Source organism: Euprymna scolopes, chromosome 12 (assembly GCF_053919585.1).
Source record: "Euprymna scolopes isolate OS-2025 chromosome 12, ASM5391958v1, whole genome shotgun sequence".
NCBI lineage: Eukaryota > Metazoa > Mollusca > Cephalopoda > Sepiida > Sepiolidae > Euprymna > Euprymna scolopes.
In genome coordinates this window covers 70,686,531-70,701,530 of record NC_136493.1, presented here as the reverse complement: position 1 = coordinate 70,701,530, position 15,000 = coordinate 70,686,531, and the positions used below count along the sequence as shown (strand labels likewise).

The 15,000-nt window shown below is 28.8% G+C and overlaps 1 protein-coding gene across 1 annotated transcript in view; it reads right to left on the bottom strand.

Annotated features, from left to right (window-relative positions):
- The window catches only part of LOC145291327 (uncharacterized), a 222,039-nt gene that overhangs the window by 114,112 nt on the left and 92,927 nt on the right, over positions 1 to 15,000 (bottom strand). The window contains exons 5-6 of the mRNA XM_080137081.1: positions 6,996 to 7,252; positions 2,856 to 3,021 (exon numbers count right to left, since the gene is read on the bottom strand). Coding sequence (XP_079993207.1) covers positions 2,856 to 3,021; positions 6,996 to 7,252 — 423 coding nt within the window. The remainder of the gene's footprint in view (positions 1 to 2,855; positions 3,022 to 6,995; positions 7,253 to 15,000) is intronic.

Genomic DNA, 15,000 nt, shown 5'->3' with positions numbered 1-15,000 from the left:
TGAACCTTCAATCTCCAGACGACTGTCATTTAAAACTGATTATTAACTAGCAATTTATCTGTTGTGCCACAGGTTCATATATAAATAAGACTACATATCTAAAACAAGAAACTGTTTAAAGTTCCTAAACTTCATAACTACAATTGTCCAACAATAATTTCAGCAGGTAAAATCTTGCCAAATAAAGAAATTGGAAAAACTTAAAACTATGATTCCAAGTGCACCATTCACCAAAAAGAACCATTGAAAAATCAGTGCTAAACAAAGGTCTCCACTTTGCCACAACCATCAACCAGATGCCATCCATAGACATGATAACTCCAATTGAAGAGGTAGCCTTGCTTAAACTCATAACAGAAGGAGATGAACTACGATTAAAGGTGAGACAAGCAGTTGAGAATTCAAACTCTCCAAAACCTATCGTTTCGAAGGAAGACATATTGGCTATCAAGTTACTATAAAGCAACGATGATATCATAATACTACCAGCAGACAAAGGAAATGCTACAGTGTTAATAGACAGAGCGCAAATAAATTGACAGATCTAATAAGATCGGGTGGCTACTGCAAGATAAAAAAGAATCCAACCCTGAAGACAGAAAGAAAGCTGACACAGATCTTCAGTAAGAACAAAAATCTAATACCAGTAGCAAAATACAGACAGTTAGTTCAGCATTATAATGTATATGACTTTCGTAATATTCTTAAAGATGATATTCCATTAAGGCCCATTTTCAGCAGCCAAGATTCAACATATCTTGGTGAATATAATCATCCCATTCACAGGCAAATTTCTATCTTATATCACAAATTCCACTCACTTTGTGGAAAAAATCAATAATGCTTCAATTCATTCCAACTAAATGGTGAGTCTAGATGTAGTCTGTTCACAAAGGTATCCAACAATATGACTGTCTGATATAAATTAACTTTAAATGCTTCACTGAGAGAACATATGTGTATTTCAATAAATAATCTGATAGATATGTTGACTTTCTGTATATAACTTATACTTCATATTGAGATTTAACATAGCAGGTCTGGCAAGTCTCCAGTACTGGCCAATGTAAATATGAAATTCCTTGTAAGAAATGACATTAAAATCCACATTACTAAAGTTATCAATGTGGTGCAATATGTAGATGATACATTCATACTCTGGCCTCATCAGAAGGATGTTTAAGTATTGCTAAACAATGAGAACCCTATACAGTTCACCATTGAAAAGGAATATAATAAGAAATTACCCTTTCTAGATGTGTTGATAACTCACATTAATCAGAAATAGTAATAAGTAATAATACTACATGCCTAAAACAAAAAGTAAGTTTAAGGTACCTAAAATTCATACTAGAATTGGCCACATGGACCTGTGGTTCAACAGCAGTAATTAATTATTCCAAGTAATAATTAGTTTTAAGTGATAATTTTCTTGTTCAATTCTCAGTATGGGTAATACTAAGAATACAATGAAGAATTACTTAAGCCATCTACGCAGTCATGGCTACTTCCAAATTCTGTACAGTGTCTTGGAGAAGCTTCATGTTTTGACAAGCTCCTGGGCTTGACCTTTACTCCTGATCTGAAATGGAACACATACATCAAATCTGTTGCCAAGGTCGCTGGAATAATAATGGGATCTTTCTACCGCTCCAGCAGATATCTCACTGCTGATGCAATTCTCTATCTATATAAAAGCCAAGTACGTCCAGGGATGGAGTATTGCTGCCACATCTGAGCAGGAGCTGCTAGAAGCAGCTTATCCTGCCTTGACAGAGTACAAAATAGACTTCGTAACTTAGTGGGGGATGCCCTTTTCTCTTCCCTAAAACCTCTTTCCCACAGGAGTGATGTCGCAAGCCTGTCTTTATTTTATCGTTGCTTCCACGGAAAGTTCTCATCAGAGCTCCAGTGTCTGGTCCCCCCTCGCCAGTCTTTCTCGAAAAGCACCTGTCTAGCTGGAATCACTGTCAATAGCTTTCCCCACTCTTAGCCTAAATCAAAACGTAGATTCCATGAGCAATGCTTCTTCCTTAGAACTGCACGCCTGTGGAACTCTTTTTCATTTGCCTGCTTTTCAGCTGACTACAACTTGGTTGTCTTCAAGTCCAACATAAACAAATTTTTGATGAACTGCCCCCTTAAGTAATTCAATCTACCAAATTTCCATTAATGACGACTACTACGATATTATACCATTGATTATTGTACACTCAATAACCCTTATCCTCAAGTGGCCTCAGGGCCTTGATAAGTGGTGACTCTTATGTAAAAAAAAAAATTTTTCAAGTTCAACATAAATCTCTGCAAGTTTCACAGGACACCCTCGAAGAAGTTTGGATATTACATTGACCAAAATATTGGGAGAATAACACGAGAACAATAGTCAAAGAATACAAATAATAACATGAGTTAGGATAAACCGACCAACAAAATGGATGATAAATGAACATTTTTTATTTTTTTCACACAGTTTTAATTCTAAAAATTTCAACATTGATGTGATTTTCAAAAATATTAATACATCACCATAAAAATAAACAAATATTAACATTTTGGAAAATCACAAATCAGACATAAGGATATCTGGCCATTAACAAAATCAAATCAATCATGAAAATTATTTGGATAATCAACATTGTTGAAAAAAATATTTTTCCTTTTACAAGATTATATGTGGTACAGGTAAATAATATTTAACAATATTTATTTGTTATGCATAGAGAAAAAAAGGAGGTGGGGAAATGAGACACATAGCAGAGTTTGAATTGTCTTTTATACCCAACCTATAATAGAATGTATATAATATCTGAATAATTCAACAACAAGAAGGTAACAAGGAAGCGATTACATACCAAATTATGGGTATCTGATTTACTATAAAGTTCAATACAGAATCCTTTAACCCAATTATGAGAATGCTTTGATCCAAGAAATTCCACATGGTACATTGTCTCATAACTAGGTTCACCAAAAATAAATTCTCCACTAACTGGGTCACAGCTAATAAGTGCAGGCCATCTTAAAAAGAATAAAAAGTAAAATATATATATTTTTTTAACTTTGATGTTTTTCTTCACAGCAACCATCTTGAGAAAGTCTTTGAATAAAGACAAAGTATTCATGAACAGATAAAGAATTTTCAGATTTCTTTTTTATTTCTCATATATATATATATATATATATATATATATATATATATATATATATATATTAAATTTGACTTTATTTTAACAGTTCTACAGAACATTAAATTATCTGAAGAATTAATAAAATTGCTATGATCTTTATACATTATACACATTTGAATTCATATTCAAATGTATAAAACTGTAAGGATTTGTTTTCTCAAAAAGAAAATGACAAAATGAGTACATGTCAATAAATAACAAAAGCTTCCGTTAGATGGATAACAAGGTCATCTAGAAAATAATAATAGTTTTAAATATTTTGTATTTAAATAGGAAGTAATTAAATTGATTTGGATTTGGGCCTGATGATAATGGGAAACATTCAATAGACATTGCTCAATAACAATTAAATGCATTCTCATTTCCAAATTTCTTTTCAGTTGTGATTAATAATTATTATTGTTGATCTACACAGAATCCTTTTCATCCAAATTATTTCTTCATATTTGTGTCTTACCATTTATAAAATACTACAATTTTTACCATTTATAAAATACTACAAGTTTTGCATCAAACTCGAATTTGCAAGTTTCAATTCCATTGATCTTAAAGACAAAATTTCTGTTAAGTTATTTGTCATTTAGTTGTGTAGTGCATCGATTCTGAGGTAAGAGCTTGTTTCAAATCAAAGCAAGGCAAGATTATTTGTTGAATTTGACTAATGTTGAAAAACTTAAAATGAGAGCTGAGTTTAGCACATCAATGAGAAACATCTTGAAGATATATTTTTTAATATACACTTCTGCTTTTCAAATTTATTTACAGGAATTATTTTGTTAAAATATAAGAACAAAACATATAATAATAATGCAATATAACTCAATTCCAATGACACAAGAGTCAAAGAAAAAGTAAATGTAGAAACAATAATGAATTACCAATAATTGTTATAGCCAAAACAAAATCAACCCTTTGTGAATTGCAACAATATATTCAGGTAAGTAGTAACAAATAAGTGATAATAAATCAAGGTAAGTAGTTCAGGTAAACAGCACTAAGTATATCCAAACATATTTAATTAAAAAGTAATTTACGTTTTGCTGGGATTCGCTTTCATAGTACAAATTAATCTCACAATGTAATCTGTCATGTTTTCTCATGTCTATAAAGTTCTGAGCAAAAGTTAGCAATCATGTATGCTAAACTGCAAAATTTTATAACATATCAAAACTAATTATTGTAAGGTTCAATTTTGTTTCTTAGTGATACTTTCATTTCAATCTCTTTCTATTGAAAAAATGATATTTTCATTTCAATCTCCTTCTATTGAAAAAATGATATTTTCATTTCAATCTCTTTCAATTAAAAAAAATGATATTTTCATTTCAATCTTTTTCTATTAAAAAAAATGATATTTTCATTTCAATCTCTTTCAATTGAAAAAAATGATATTTTCATTTCAATCTCTTTCTATTGAAAAAAATGATACTTTCATTTCAATCTCTTTCTATTAAAAAAAATGATACTTTCATTTCAATCTCTTTCTATTAAAAAAATGATACTTTCATTTCAATCTCTTTCTATTGAAAAAAATGATACTTTCATTTCAATCTCTTTCTATTAAAAAAATGATACTTTCATTTCAATCTCTTTCTATTAAAAAAATGATACTTTCATTTCAATCTCTTTCTATTAAAAAAAATGATACTTTCATTTCAATCTCTTTCTATTAAAAAAAATGATACTTTCATTTCAATCTCTTTCTATTAAAAAAATGATACTTTCATTTCAATCTCTTTCTATTAAAAAATGATACTTTCATTTCAATCTCTTTCTATTAAAAAAATGATACTTTCATTTCAATCTCTTTCTATTAAAAAATGATACTTTCATTTCAATCTCTTTCTATTAAAAAAATGATACTTTCATTTCAATCTCTTTCTATTAAAAAATGATACTTTCATTTCAATCTCTTTCTATTAAAAAATGATACTTTCATTTCAATCTCTTTCTATTAAAAAAAATGATACTTTCATTTCAATCTCTTTCTATTAAAAAAATGATACTTTCATTTCAATCTCTTTCTATTAAAAAAAATGATACTTTCATTTCAATCTCTTTCTATTAAAAAAATGATACTTTCATTTCAATCTCTTTCTATTACAAAAAATGATACTTTCATTTCAATCTCTTTCTATTACAAAAAATGATACTTTCATTTCAATCTCTTTCTATTAAAAAAAATGATACTTTCATTTCAATCTCTTTCTATTAAAAAATGATACTTTCATTTCAATCTCTTTCTATTAAAAAAATTATACTTTCATTTCAATCTCTTTCTATTAAAAAATGATACTTTCATTTCAATCTCTTTCTATTAAAAAATGATACTTTCATTTCAATCTCTTTCTATTAAAAAAATGATACTTTCATTTCAATCTCTTTCTATTAAAAAAATGATACTTTCATTTCAATCTCTTTCTATTAAAAAATGATACTTTCATTTCAATCTCTTTCTATTAAAAAAAATGATACTTTCATTTCAATCTCTTTCTATTAAAAAAATGATACTTTCATTTCAATCTCTTTCTATTAAAAAAAATGATACTTTCATTTCAATCTCTTTCTATTAAAAAAAATGATACTTTCATTTCAATCTCTTTCTATTACAAAAAATGATACTTTCATTTCAATCTCTTTCTATTAAAAAAAATGATACTTTCATTTCAATCTCTTTCTATTAAAAAAAATGATACTTTCATTTCAATCTCTTTCTATTAAAAAATGATACTTTCATTTCAATCTCTTTCTATTAAAAAAAATGATACTTTCATTTCAATCTCTTTCTATTAAAAAAAATGATACTTTCATTTCAATCTCTTTCTATTAAAAAAAATGATACTTTCATTTCAATCTCTTTCTATTAAAAAATGATACTTTCATTTCAATCTCTTTCTATTAAAAAAATGATACTTTCATTTCAATCTCTTTCTATTAAAAAATGATACTTTCATTTCAATCTCTTTCTATTAAAAAATGATACTTTCATTTCAATCTCTTTCTATTAAAAAAATGATATTTTCATTTCAATCTCTTTCTATTAAAAAAAATGATACTTTCATTTCAATCTCTTTCTATTAAAAAAAATGATACTTTCATTTCAATCTCTTTCTATTAAAAAAAATGATACTTTCATTTCAATCTCTTTCTATTAAAAAATGATACTTTCATTTCAATCTCTTTCTATTAAAAAAAATGATACTTTCATTTCAATCTCTTTCTATTAAAAAATGATACTTTCATTTCAATCTCTTTCTATTAAAAAAAAATGATATTTTCATTTCAATCTCTTTCTATTGAAAAAAATGATATTTTTATTTCAATCTCTGTCTATTAAAAAAATCATACTTTCATTTCAGTCTCTTTCCATTAAAATATTAGAAAGACTATTGAAATGAAAGTATCACGTAAGAATGTAATTTTCTTAGTTATATCAGCAAAGTCTGTGTTCATTAAACAACAGGTATTACTTATATGAAACAAATACAAAATACATGTTGTTAACATTTAAGTGCAGATACAAGAAATGTACATGTCTAACAATGAATACAGGAAGAAGAGAAAAACATGAACTTACTATTCTTGCCTGGTTGTAGATTGAGACTAAATTAGCGCTGACTAAAGAACTAGAGAGAGAATATTGCATGTCTTTATGTCAATAATTGAGATTCAAAAAAGGCATGAGAACATTACGGGAATCAAAATTACACAAATGACCTCTAGCAGCAAGTATACATTATATCATGCCTGCAGCTATGAAAAATAATTTTCAACAGAAGAAATGATCTTTATCAAAATACTTACTTGTGAAAGGATGGAAATTTAGCCCAGACCAAATCACCACAGTGTAAACCAAGAATGACCAGTTTCAAATGTTTGTGGTGTATCATTTTAATCAAATCTCCATCATATTCCTCTGGGGCCAAACATTGGTTGAATGCACAACTCTTATTCAAAGAACAGAACCATTTTCTGTTGCCATAGAATTTTTGTGCCTCTTCACATGAGATTTTCCTCCATTTCAAACACTCATCACACATAATCCATTCAATCTTTTCAATCTTAAAAAAAAAAAAAAAAAAAAATTTGACAATCCAATCTCAACAAATATTAAAATTAATAAAATAAAAATAAACATGGTTTTAATATTTATGCCTGTTGGCACAACACCTGTTGTTGATTCTTTAATACCTGTCACGCAAGCCATCAAGCAACTACAATTAGTGTCTTTCCAAGATCAGAAATAGTCAACTGTTTTTCAATCTTATAAACTTTTTCCTTTAGGGAATATCCAAAATCAAATTAGTCTGAACGTTTTTTTTTTACTTTTGTTTTTTTCAATAGTAACATTTCAAAAAAAATTTTGTAAAAAAAATTAATCAATATTTTATTGTTTTTTGTTTTTTTTTTAAATATAAAAGATTATGGATCAAACTTTAAAAAAGAAAATGTCCTCCTAAGTTTGAAGAAATACAAAATGTTTTTTTACTTTTCAGTATGCCAGTTTAAATTATAAATAGTAAATATTTACTATTTAGCTTTTTCTGAGATACAAGAAAGAGAGAAAAAAAACAAATGACAATAGAAAAGTCAATATATTACCAAATTTTAAATTACATAAATATGGAGGAGTAGAGAAGGCTATAACAATGCAGTGAACCAGGTGTTGAAGTGATGTAACGTATGAACAAAATGGACAAACGAAATAAGGTCTTGTAGGTTTTTTATCTTTATATATACATTTATTTTCAAAAAATAATCACAAATACAAATCAGTAAATATAAGGGACCAAAGAATAGTGTTTAAAATAATAAAAATAATCGTAAAAATAGAACCAATCAAAAGTGGGATGTGTTGAGCTGTCAAGCAAAAATAGGACTTATTTTTAAATTAGTTAAGTATTCTAATCATTGTGCTATTTGTATATACTGATGCATAAGGTTTGCTTATTTATCATCACTATGATTATTATTATCCTTATTTTCTTTTCTTTACTTGTTAATTTATTATTTGGTTTAATTTTAATAAATGAGAAATCAGTATTTGAATTTGGGCTGGAAGTAACTAGTAAGAGCACTCATTAAATCCATCATGTGCAGTCATGGAAGCAGAGTTTAATATTAAATTCATTTCAATCTTTCTATTAAGATTTAATCTATGTGTTGTTATTAAATCTCCTGATCTTATATTTTTATCTATATTAATATATAATGTTTTCTTATTTCATTAATTTTCTTTTATTTATTTTTTTTATATATTTTGTTTGTTATCATTCTTTTATTTGTTATTATTGGGATCTTATAACTATGCGAAGTAATGTCTAAACAGCAGAGGCACTGTTATAGGGACGCATTATATAATTTACTCCAATAAATTGTGTTTATTCATATAATTTATAAAATGATTTGTTATACATATATACATTTTTATTAGGGATTTTTGTTTATAGATTATTAATATTATTTATTCATGTTCTTTTATTATTTTTTCCTGTCTCATTTTCGCTTTATTTTATATTCATTTTAATTTTATCATATATTATTTTATTTTTTCCTGTGGTTATATATTTCTAAGTTAGTATGTTTAATATTAATCATCTTTTAATAATACTGTGTAATTATTAGTTTTAGCTTGTATATTATTGTTTTGATTTCATTTTTTATTTATTCTAATCAATTTATTTTTCATTATATTTAATTGATTTATTTTGTATAGTTTATTAATATGTTAATCTTTTTAATTTTAATTTCATTATTTAGTTTCTTTTATATATATATTATACGTTTATTTTCTTTGCCTATGTTTGATTGACCCTGACGTAATCTAATAAAGATTGTGGTGATGTGCCAATTGTACATGTTGCTACTTGTACACACACACACACACACACACACACACACACACACACACACACATATATATATTGTTATATATTGTATTCTTGTAAATGCACTATTCTAACTAATATGCATAAATTTGGAGTTGTATGAGATAAGATTTAAAGTACAGAATATATTAGGATGTGGCATAAATAGGTTTGGGAAGAGGACAGAATGGTGTAGCTATATTAAAAAGGTGTAATGAAGGTAGTGTTAGGAATGTTGTTACTATAGTACAAATTAAAGGGGTGATTAATGGCATACATCTATACACACATACATTCATATGAGTAAAAAAATTCATAGTTTTGAATTAAAAATCAGTTTAAAAAAAAATTTGAAATTATAATTAATTTAGAAAGGGAGATAACTGTCATTTTTTGAAAAATAACATTCAAATAAAAAAAACTTTATTCGATCAAAGGGAGATAACCACTAATTATTTAAAAAAATGATCCCTTTCCTCTATATATATATATATATATATATATATACACTTGTGCCCGATATTATTCATACCCCCCCTTGAAAATTGAGTTTATTAGGTGTAACTTTGTAAGAATTTATTGTTTACGTCCATATTGATACATATTCTTAATAAACCTCTTCTGATCATTTTCGTCATTTTAAAATCTCGGGATACTTGTAATAAAAGAAATATACAGCTATTTATAAAATCTGCAATGTTCAAAAATAATCATACCCCCTTATTTTTTCAGTATTAATCGGATTTCTGACTGTTTGTTTCCTGTTTGATTCTTATTTTGAATGCTTTTATACAACCTTTGATTAATTTCATTTCGTTTTTTTGCATTTTTCAGAAATTAAAATGATATCAACTGAAAACCAATAAAAGAATAAAAATTATTAGAATGGGGAAGAAAAAAGAGCTTAGTAATGATCTTAGGACTAAAATTGTGAATTCACATAAGGATGGTTTAGGTTACAAGTCAATTTCCAAGAAATTTGAGGTTCCTACAGCAACAGTACAGAGCATCATCAAAAAATTTCAGAGCCACCACACAACAAACAACTTGATTGGTAGAGGAAGGAAAAGAAAACTGTCTGCTAGAGCCACCAGGAATATTGTAAGAAGTGTTAATGCAAATCCAACCACCACTACTAAGGACATTTTAGAAAATCTGGAATCTTCTGGCATAAAAATATCAAGGCAAACATTGCAAAGGACTCTGCATGAAAATGGTCTGAAAGGAAGAAGACCAAGAAGGACTCCATTGCACACCGGAAAACACCTTGCAGCACGTCTAAAGTTTGCTAGGACCCATGTGAATTCTCCAGAGTCCGTTTTCTCAAGTATTTTGTGGACTGACGAAACAAAAATTGAATTGTTTGGCCATATGGATGCTTCTTACGTTTGGAGGAAGAAAGGAGAAGCTTACAACCCAAAGAACACCATACCCACGGTGAAACATGGTGGTGGTAGCCTAATGTTTTGGGGCTCCTTTTTGGCTAGTGGTCCAGGTAGTTTGGTCAAGATAGATGGAACCATGAAGAAGGAGCAATATTTGGAGATACTCCAGAAAAACATTAGACAGGATGCGGAGAAGCTCCATTTAGGACCAAACTGGATCCTTCAACAGGATAATGATCCAAAACATACTGCCAAAATAGTCAAGAAATGGTTTGAGGATACTCAAATTAATGTTTTGGAATGGCCTAGCCAGAGTCCCGACCTGAACCCTATCGAAAACCTCTGGCACATATTGAAAACTGAGGTTAAAAAGCGGAAACCTAGAAATTTGAGGGATTTGGAGAACTACTGCATTGAAGAATGGTCAAAAATCAGTGTTGATGCTTGTAAAAACCTTGTTGATAAATATCCAAAACGGTTACAGGTAGTTATTAAGAATAAAGGGCATGCTATTGACTATTAGTAAGAGAGGTATGAATAATTTTGAACTAGTGCCATTATTGTTTTTCTTTGTATAATGTTTCAAACTTGCATAATTTATTTATTTATTGAGTTTAAATTAAATGGTTATGCTTGATTTATTGTTTGAAATCCCTTTAATATTGTCTACCTTCTGGTTTGAGAAATATTCTTATAGAAATCTCAAAGATCCGAGGGGTATGAATAATATCGGGCACAAGTGTATATATATGAAATGAACTCATTTCCCCCCCTCTGATTTTGACCTTAATAAGATTAAAAATCAAGACATTTCATGCAAATGTAATATGCACAAACTACAGCAGAATATCTGAGATGTGTTGTAGGTCTATTACCTCTCCACTTCCTCGAAAATCGTAGATTCCTATATTTTTTTCTGCTGAGAGTTCACTGCCAAAATCGGTTAAAATCAATGGAAGTGGTAAAATCTTTTTCTCTAATAAATTCCTCCTTCCCCCGCCACTACTTAACACCATTGTGGGATTGTTCACAAGAGACAGTTACGAAGGAACACCGGTTTGGGTTTTCATTACTTCGTAGTTGCTTAAAAAAAACTGGAATGGATACTGGGTGAAACGCACCATGGACTAAACCAAATCGAAAGAAGTTTTACGTTTGTTCACTGTTATTTTTTTTTGTTTTGCGAATTTTTTAAAGTTTAACGTTGTTTTTTTCTTTTTAAATATTTACACAGGGTTATTACTTCGCTTATTCTTTACTTTACCCCCCCCCCCCTTACACACACCTCCAAACAACTGGACAATGCCGGGTACCCCCAATAGTTATATTATAATTAAATTTCAAATTCAAATATAGCGCTCTAACGATAATAAACTTGCAACAGTACATTTATCAGCACTTCTTTTAAAATAATATAATTATTTCAACCATTTGGAGACAACATTTAACAGCATGCAAAAGAATAGACAGACTTAAATAATGACAAGCTTTAAAAGCGAGCAGAAAAAACGTCTATATATTTTTTATTAGAAATATTAAAAATATTTTCTCTTAATCTTATTTTTCCACCCTATTTTATTTTTATTTTATTTATAAACAAAAATTATACACTTTTTCTTTATTTCGTTTTTTAAATATTTCCTTATTACAAAAAATGCTAGTTTTATTTTGGTGTCTTTAACACCCCCCCCCCCATATTTTTGCTGATGAGGAGACTTTGTTTAAAGAAAATTTTTTACCAAATTATTGTTCAAGACATATTGTCTATTTCAATAAAAATATTGAACAATCTATTGATTTTGTTTGTTTTCCATTTGAAACTGATTTTTAATTCAAAATTATGAATCGTTTTACTCAATATTAAAATAGCTCTAGGATATCTATGCCTATCAAGCTTATTATATATCTACATTATAACGAGCAGTTTTTTTTTAATAGTATTGAAATATTTACTAGTACATTAAAATAAACTCTGCTCTTTTTCTAATTCCCTCAATATATATATGGAAATATGGAAAAAAAAATTAATTCTAAAACTCAACACGCATACTACAGGCCTTAACAAAAACCTAGGACTACTCAGTGACTACAATTTTCATAACTACAAAGATATTCTATAAACATTTCCTTAGGACTAAAATGCACGGTGAGATGAGGGAACTCTTTCCTAAATCTTTACATTTTCCGTAATGTTTTCTTTCTTTATCATCTCATACACATGGCATGTGTATGTGTGTGCGTATTATGTACGCATATTTGTATGTATTTGTGCGAGTGTATGTGCACGCGTACCTGATAGTGTATATACACGTCAGTATATGTATATACATGTATATGTATGTGTATGTACATTAGGGTAGGTCGATTTTGGCATTATGACTAGGTCTATGCAGAGAAAGATGTTAAATAACATTGAGAATAACAACACAAAATATTTTTTTCTAAAACTCCATCGTTTTTTGCTAAAATGAATTTAAACATTGAAAAACTCAATATGTTGCGTCTATGTCGCCGGGTGCCGGTGTTAAATCAAAGAATAAGCATGTCATATTAATGCCGGTTTTGAAGAAAAAATACGAAGGGAGTATAAACAATACGTTTTTTTTTTTTTTGTAATATCTATTTTATTTTTAGAAAATTAATTGAGTGTCGATATAAAAAGACACCCTGCAAAATATTTCATTTAAAATGAAGTAAACAACTAATAAACCAGGGCTTTATTTTATCCGGTTAATATTTACGTCTACACCGCCAAGTAATCGGTTTCATTTTCGTGTTCACACGTTTGTTTACTTTGTTAATTGGAGCTTAATTCAAATTTAGAAATTATTACATTTTGCATTTTATATCTTATCAAACCTTAATTATTTATTAATTTATTTTAAACCTTTGTGTTATTTAATTTAATAATTCTTTATTTAAAAAAAAAAAAAAAAACAAGACATTTTTCTTCGCAAGGCTATTTCGGTGTGATTTGACTTGTTTTCATACTATTCGGTAAGTAAAACCATTATTATTTATTTTTTGATATTTACCAATTTTTCCAAATTTTAAATTTAATTCATAATTTCCATTGTTTAATTTCTTACAATATCATAAAATATTATTTTGCAGATATTTTTCTAACCATGAGTCGGAAACGAACTATTTCTACACGTAGTACTGATTCTACAAAATTTGCGGGCCCACCTTCTCCATTAAATACAACAGAACCCCCTACTTTCCGTCAGGTTATTAAATATGGCTATTACATGGAGAATTCTCACCCAAAGTTAAATAAATTTGCCCTTTCAAAATTAATGGCAACTGATGTTAAAGATATTTGGAAGGCAGTAAATCCCAGTTTGCCACTATTAACTGACAAATGGATTCTGCATAAATTGCAGGACACCTGCTTTAAAAAAGCTAAGCAAATAAATAGAAACGTTTTATCCGCATATGCCAAAAGTCTGCTGGTCAATAAACTTGACAAATTATTTGACATTTCATCTTGTTCGTGTGACCTGCCAATTGCAAGTTGTCATGACAAAAATATTAAATGCAAAAAAGAAATCAAATATTGATTTAAAAACATTTTTTCTTGATAAGTCCAAAATTGACAGAGAAAAAGAAAGATCAAAAAACAATGCCTATCAAAAACATAATAAAAAAATTAGAAATCTTGTCTGCATTGGTGTTGATGGGAAGCACGACAAAGACACTTTATTTTACATGGAAACTGTCGATGAAAAAGGAAACAAAAATCGAAGAAAAGCTAAAGGACAAGAGCATCACTTGACATTTACAAAGGAGATGGGTTGTGGAAGTAAGGGGGAGTATCTTACACATAGAGTGATCCCTACTGTTGGAGCAACTGGTGCTGTTCTGGCGGATGAAGTTCACAAAGTTCTAGAACAGTATGAGAGTGTCAATACTTTAAAGCTGTCCTTTTAGACAACACAAGCACCAATACTGGATGCAAATCCGGACTAGTTTCCTCACTAGAAAACAAGCTTCATAGAAAAATACATACCATTGGCTGTTCTCTACACCAGAATGAGCTTCCTTTTAGGGCATTATTTAAATCCCTTGATGGAAGTGCACGAAGCCAAACATCATTTACGGGTCAACTCGGAAAATTATGTGCCAACAATTACCATCATTTACCCCAAGTTGATTTTTTACCAGTGAGTAGTCCTCTAGAGGGCAGGTATTCTGAACTAACAGAAAATGATCTCACTGGTGACCAAAGACTACTTTTAGAGTATGCTGTTGGTATTTCAAGGGGTAAAGTAGACCCTCAGTATGCAGCATGGAGGATCGGACCTTTAAATCAGGCAAGATGGCTTACTCTGGCAATCCGATTAATGTGTATGTGGACCCGTAAAATTTATCCATCTGAATTGACCAGAAAAATGCACCAGCTGATTAGTTTTATTGTAGAGGTTTATGCAGTTAACTGGTTTGAAATTAAACTGGATAATAAATTTCATAACTTGCAAATGTATATTTTCAAAATGATTGGGCAAATAAAAAAGCAGCCTCAAGAAATTCAGGAAATTGCTTTAAGCAATCTTC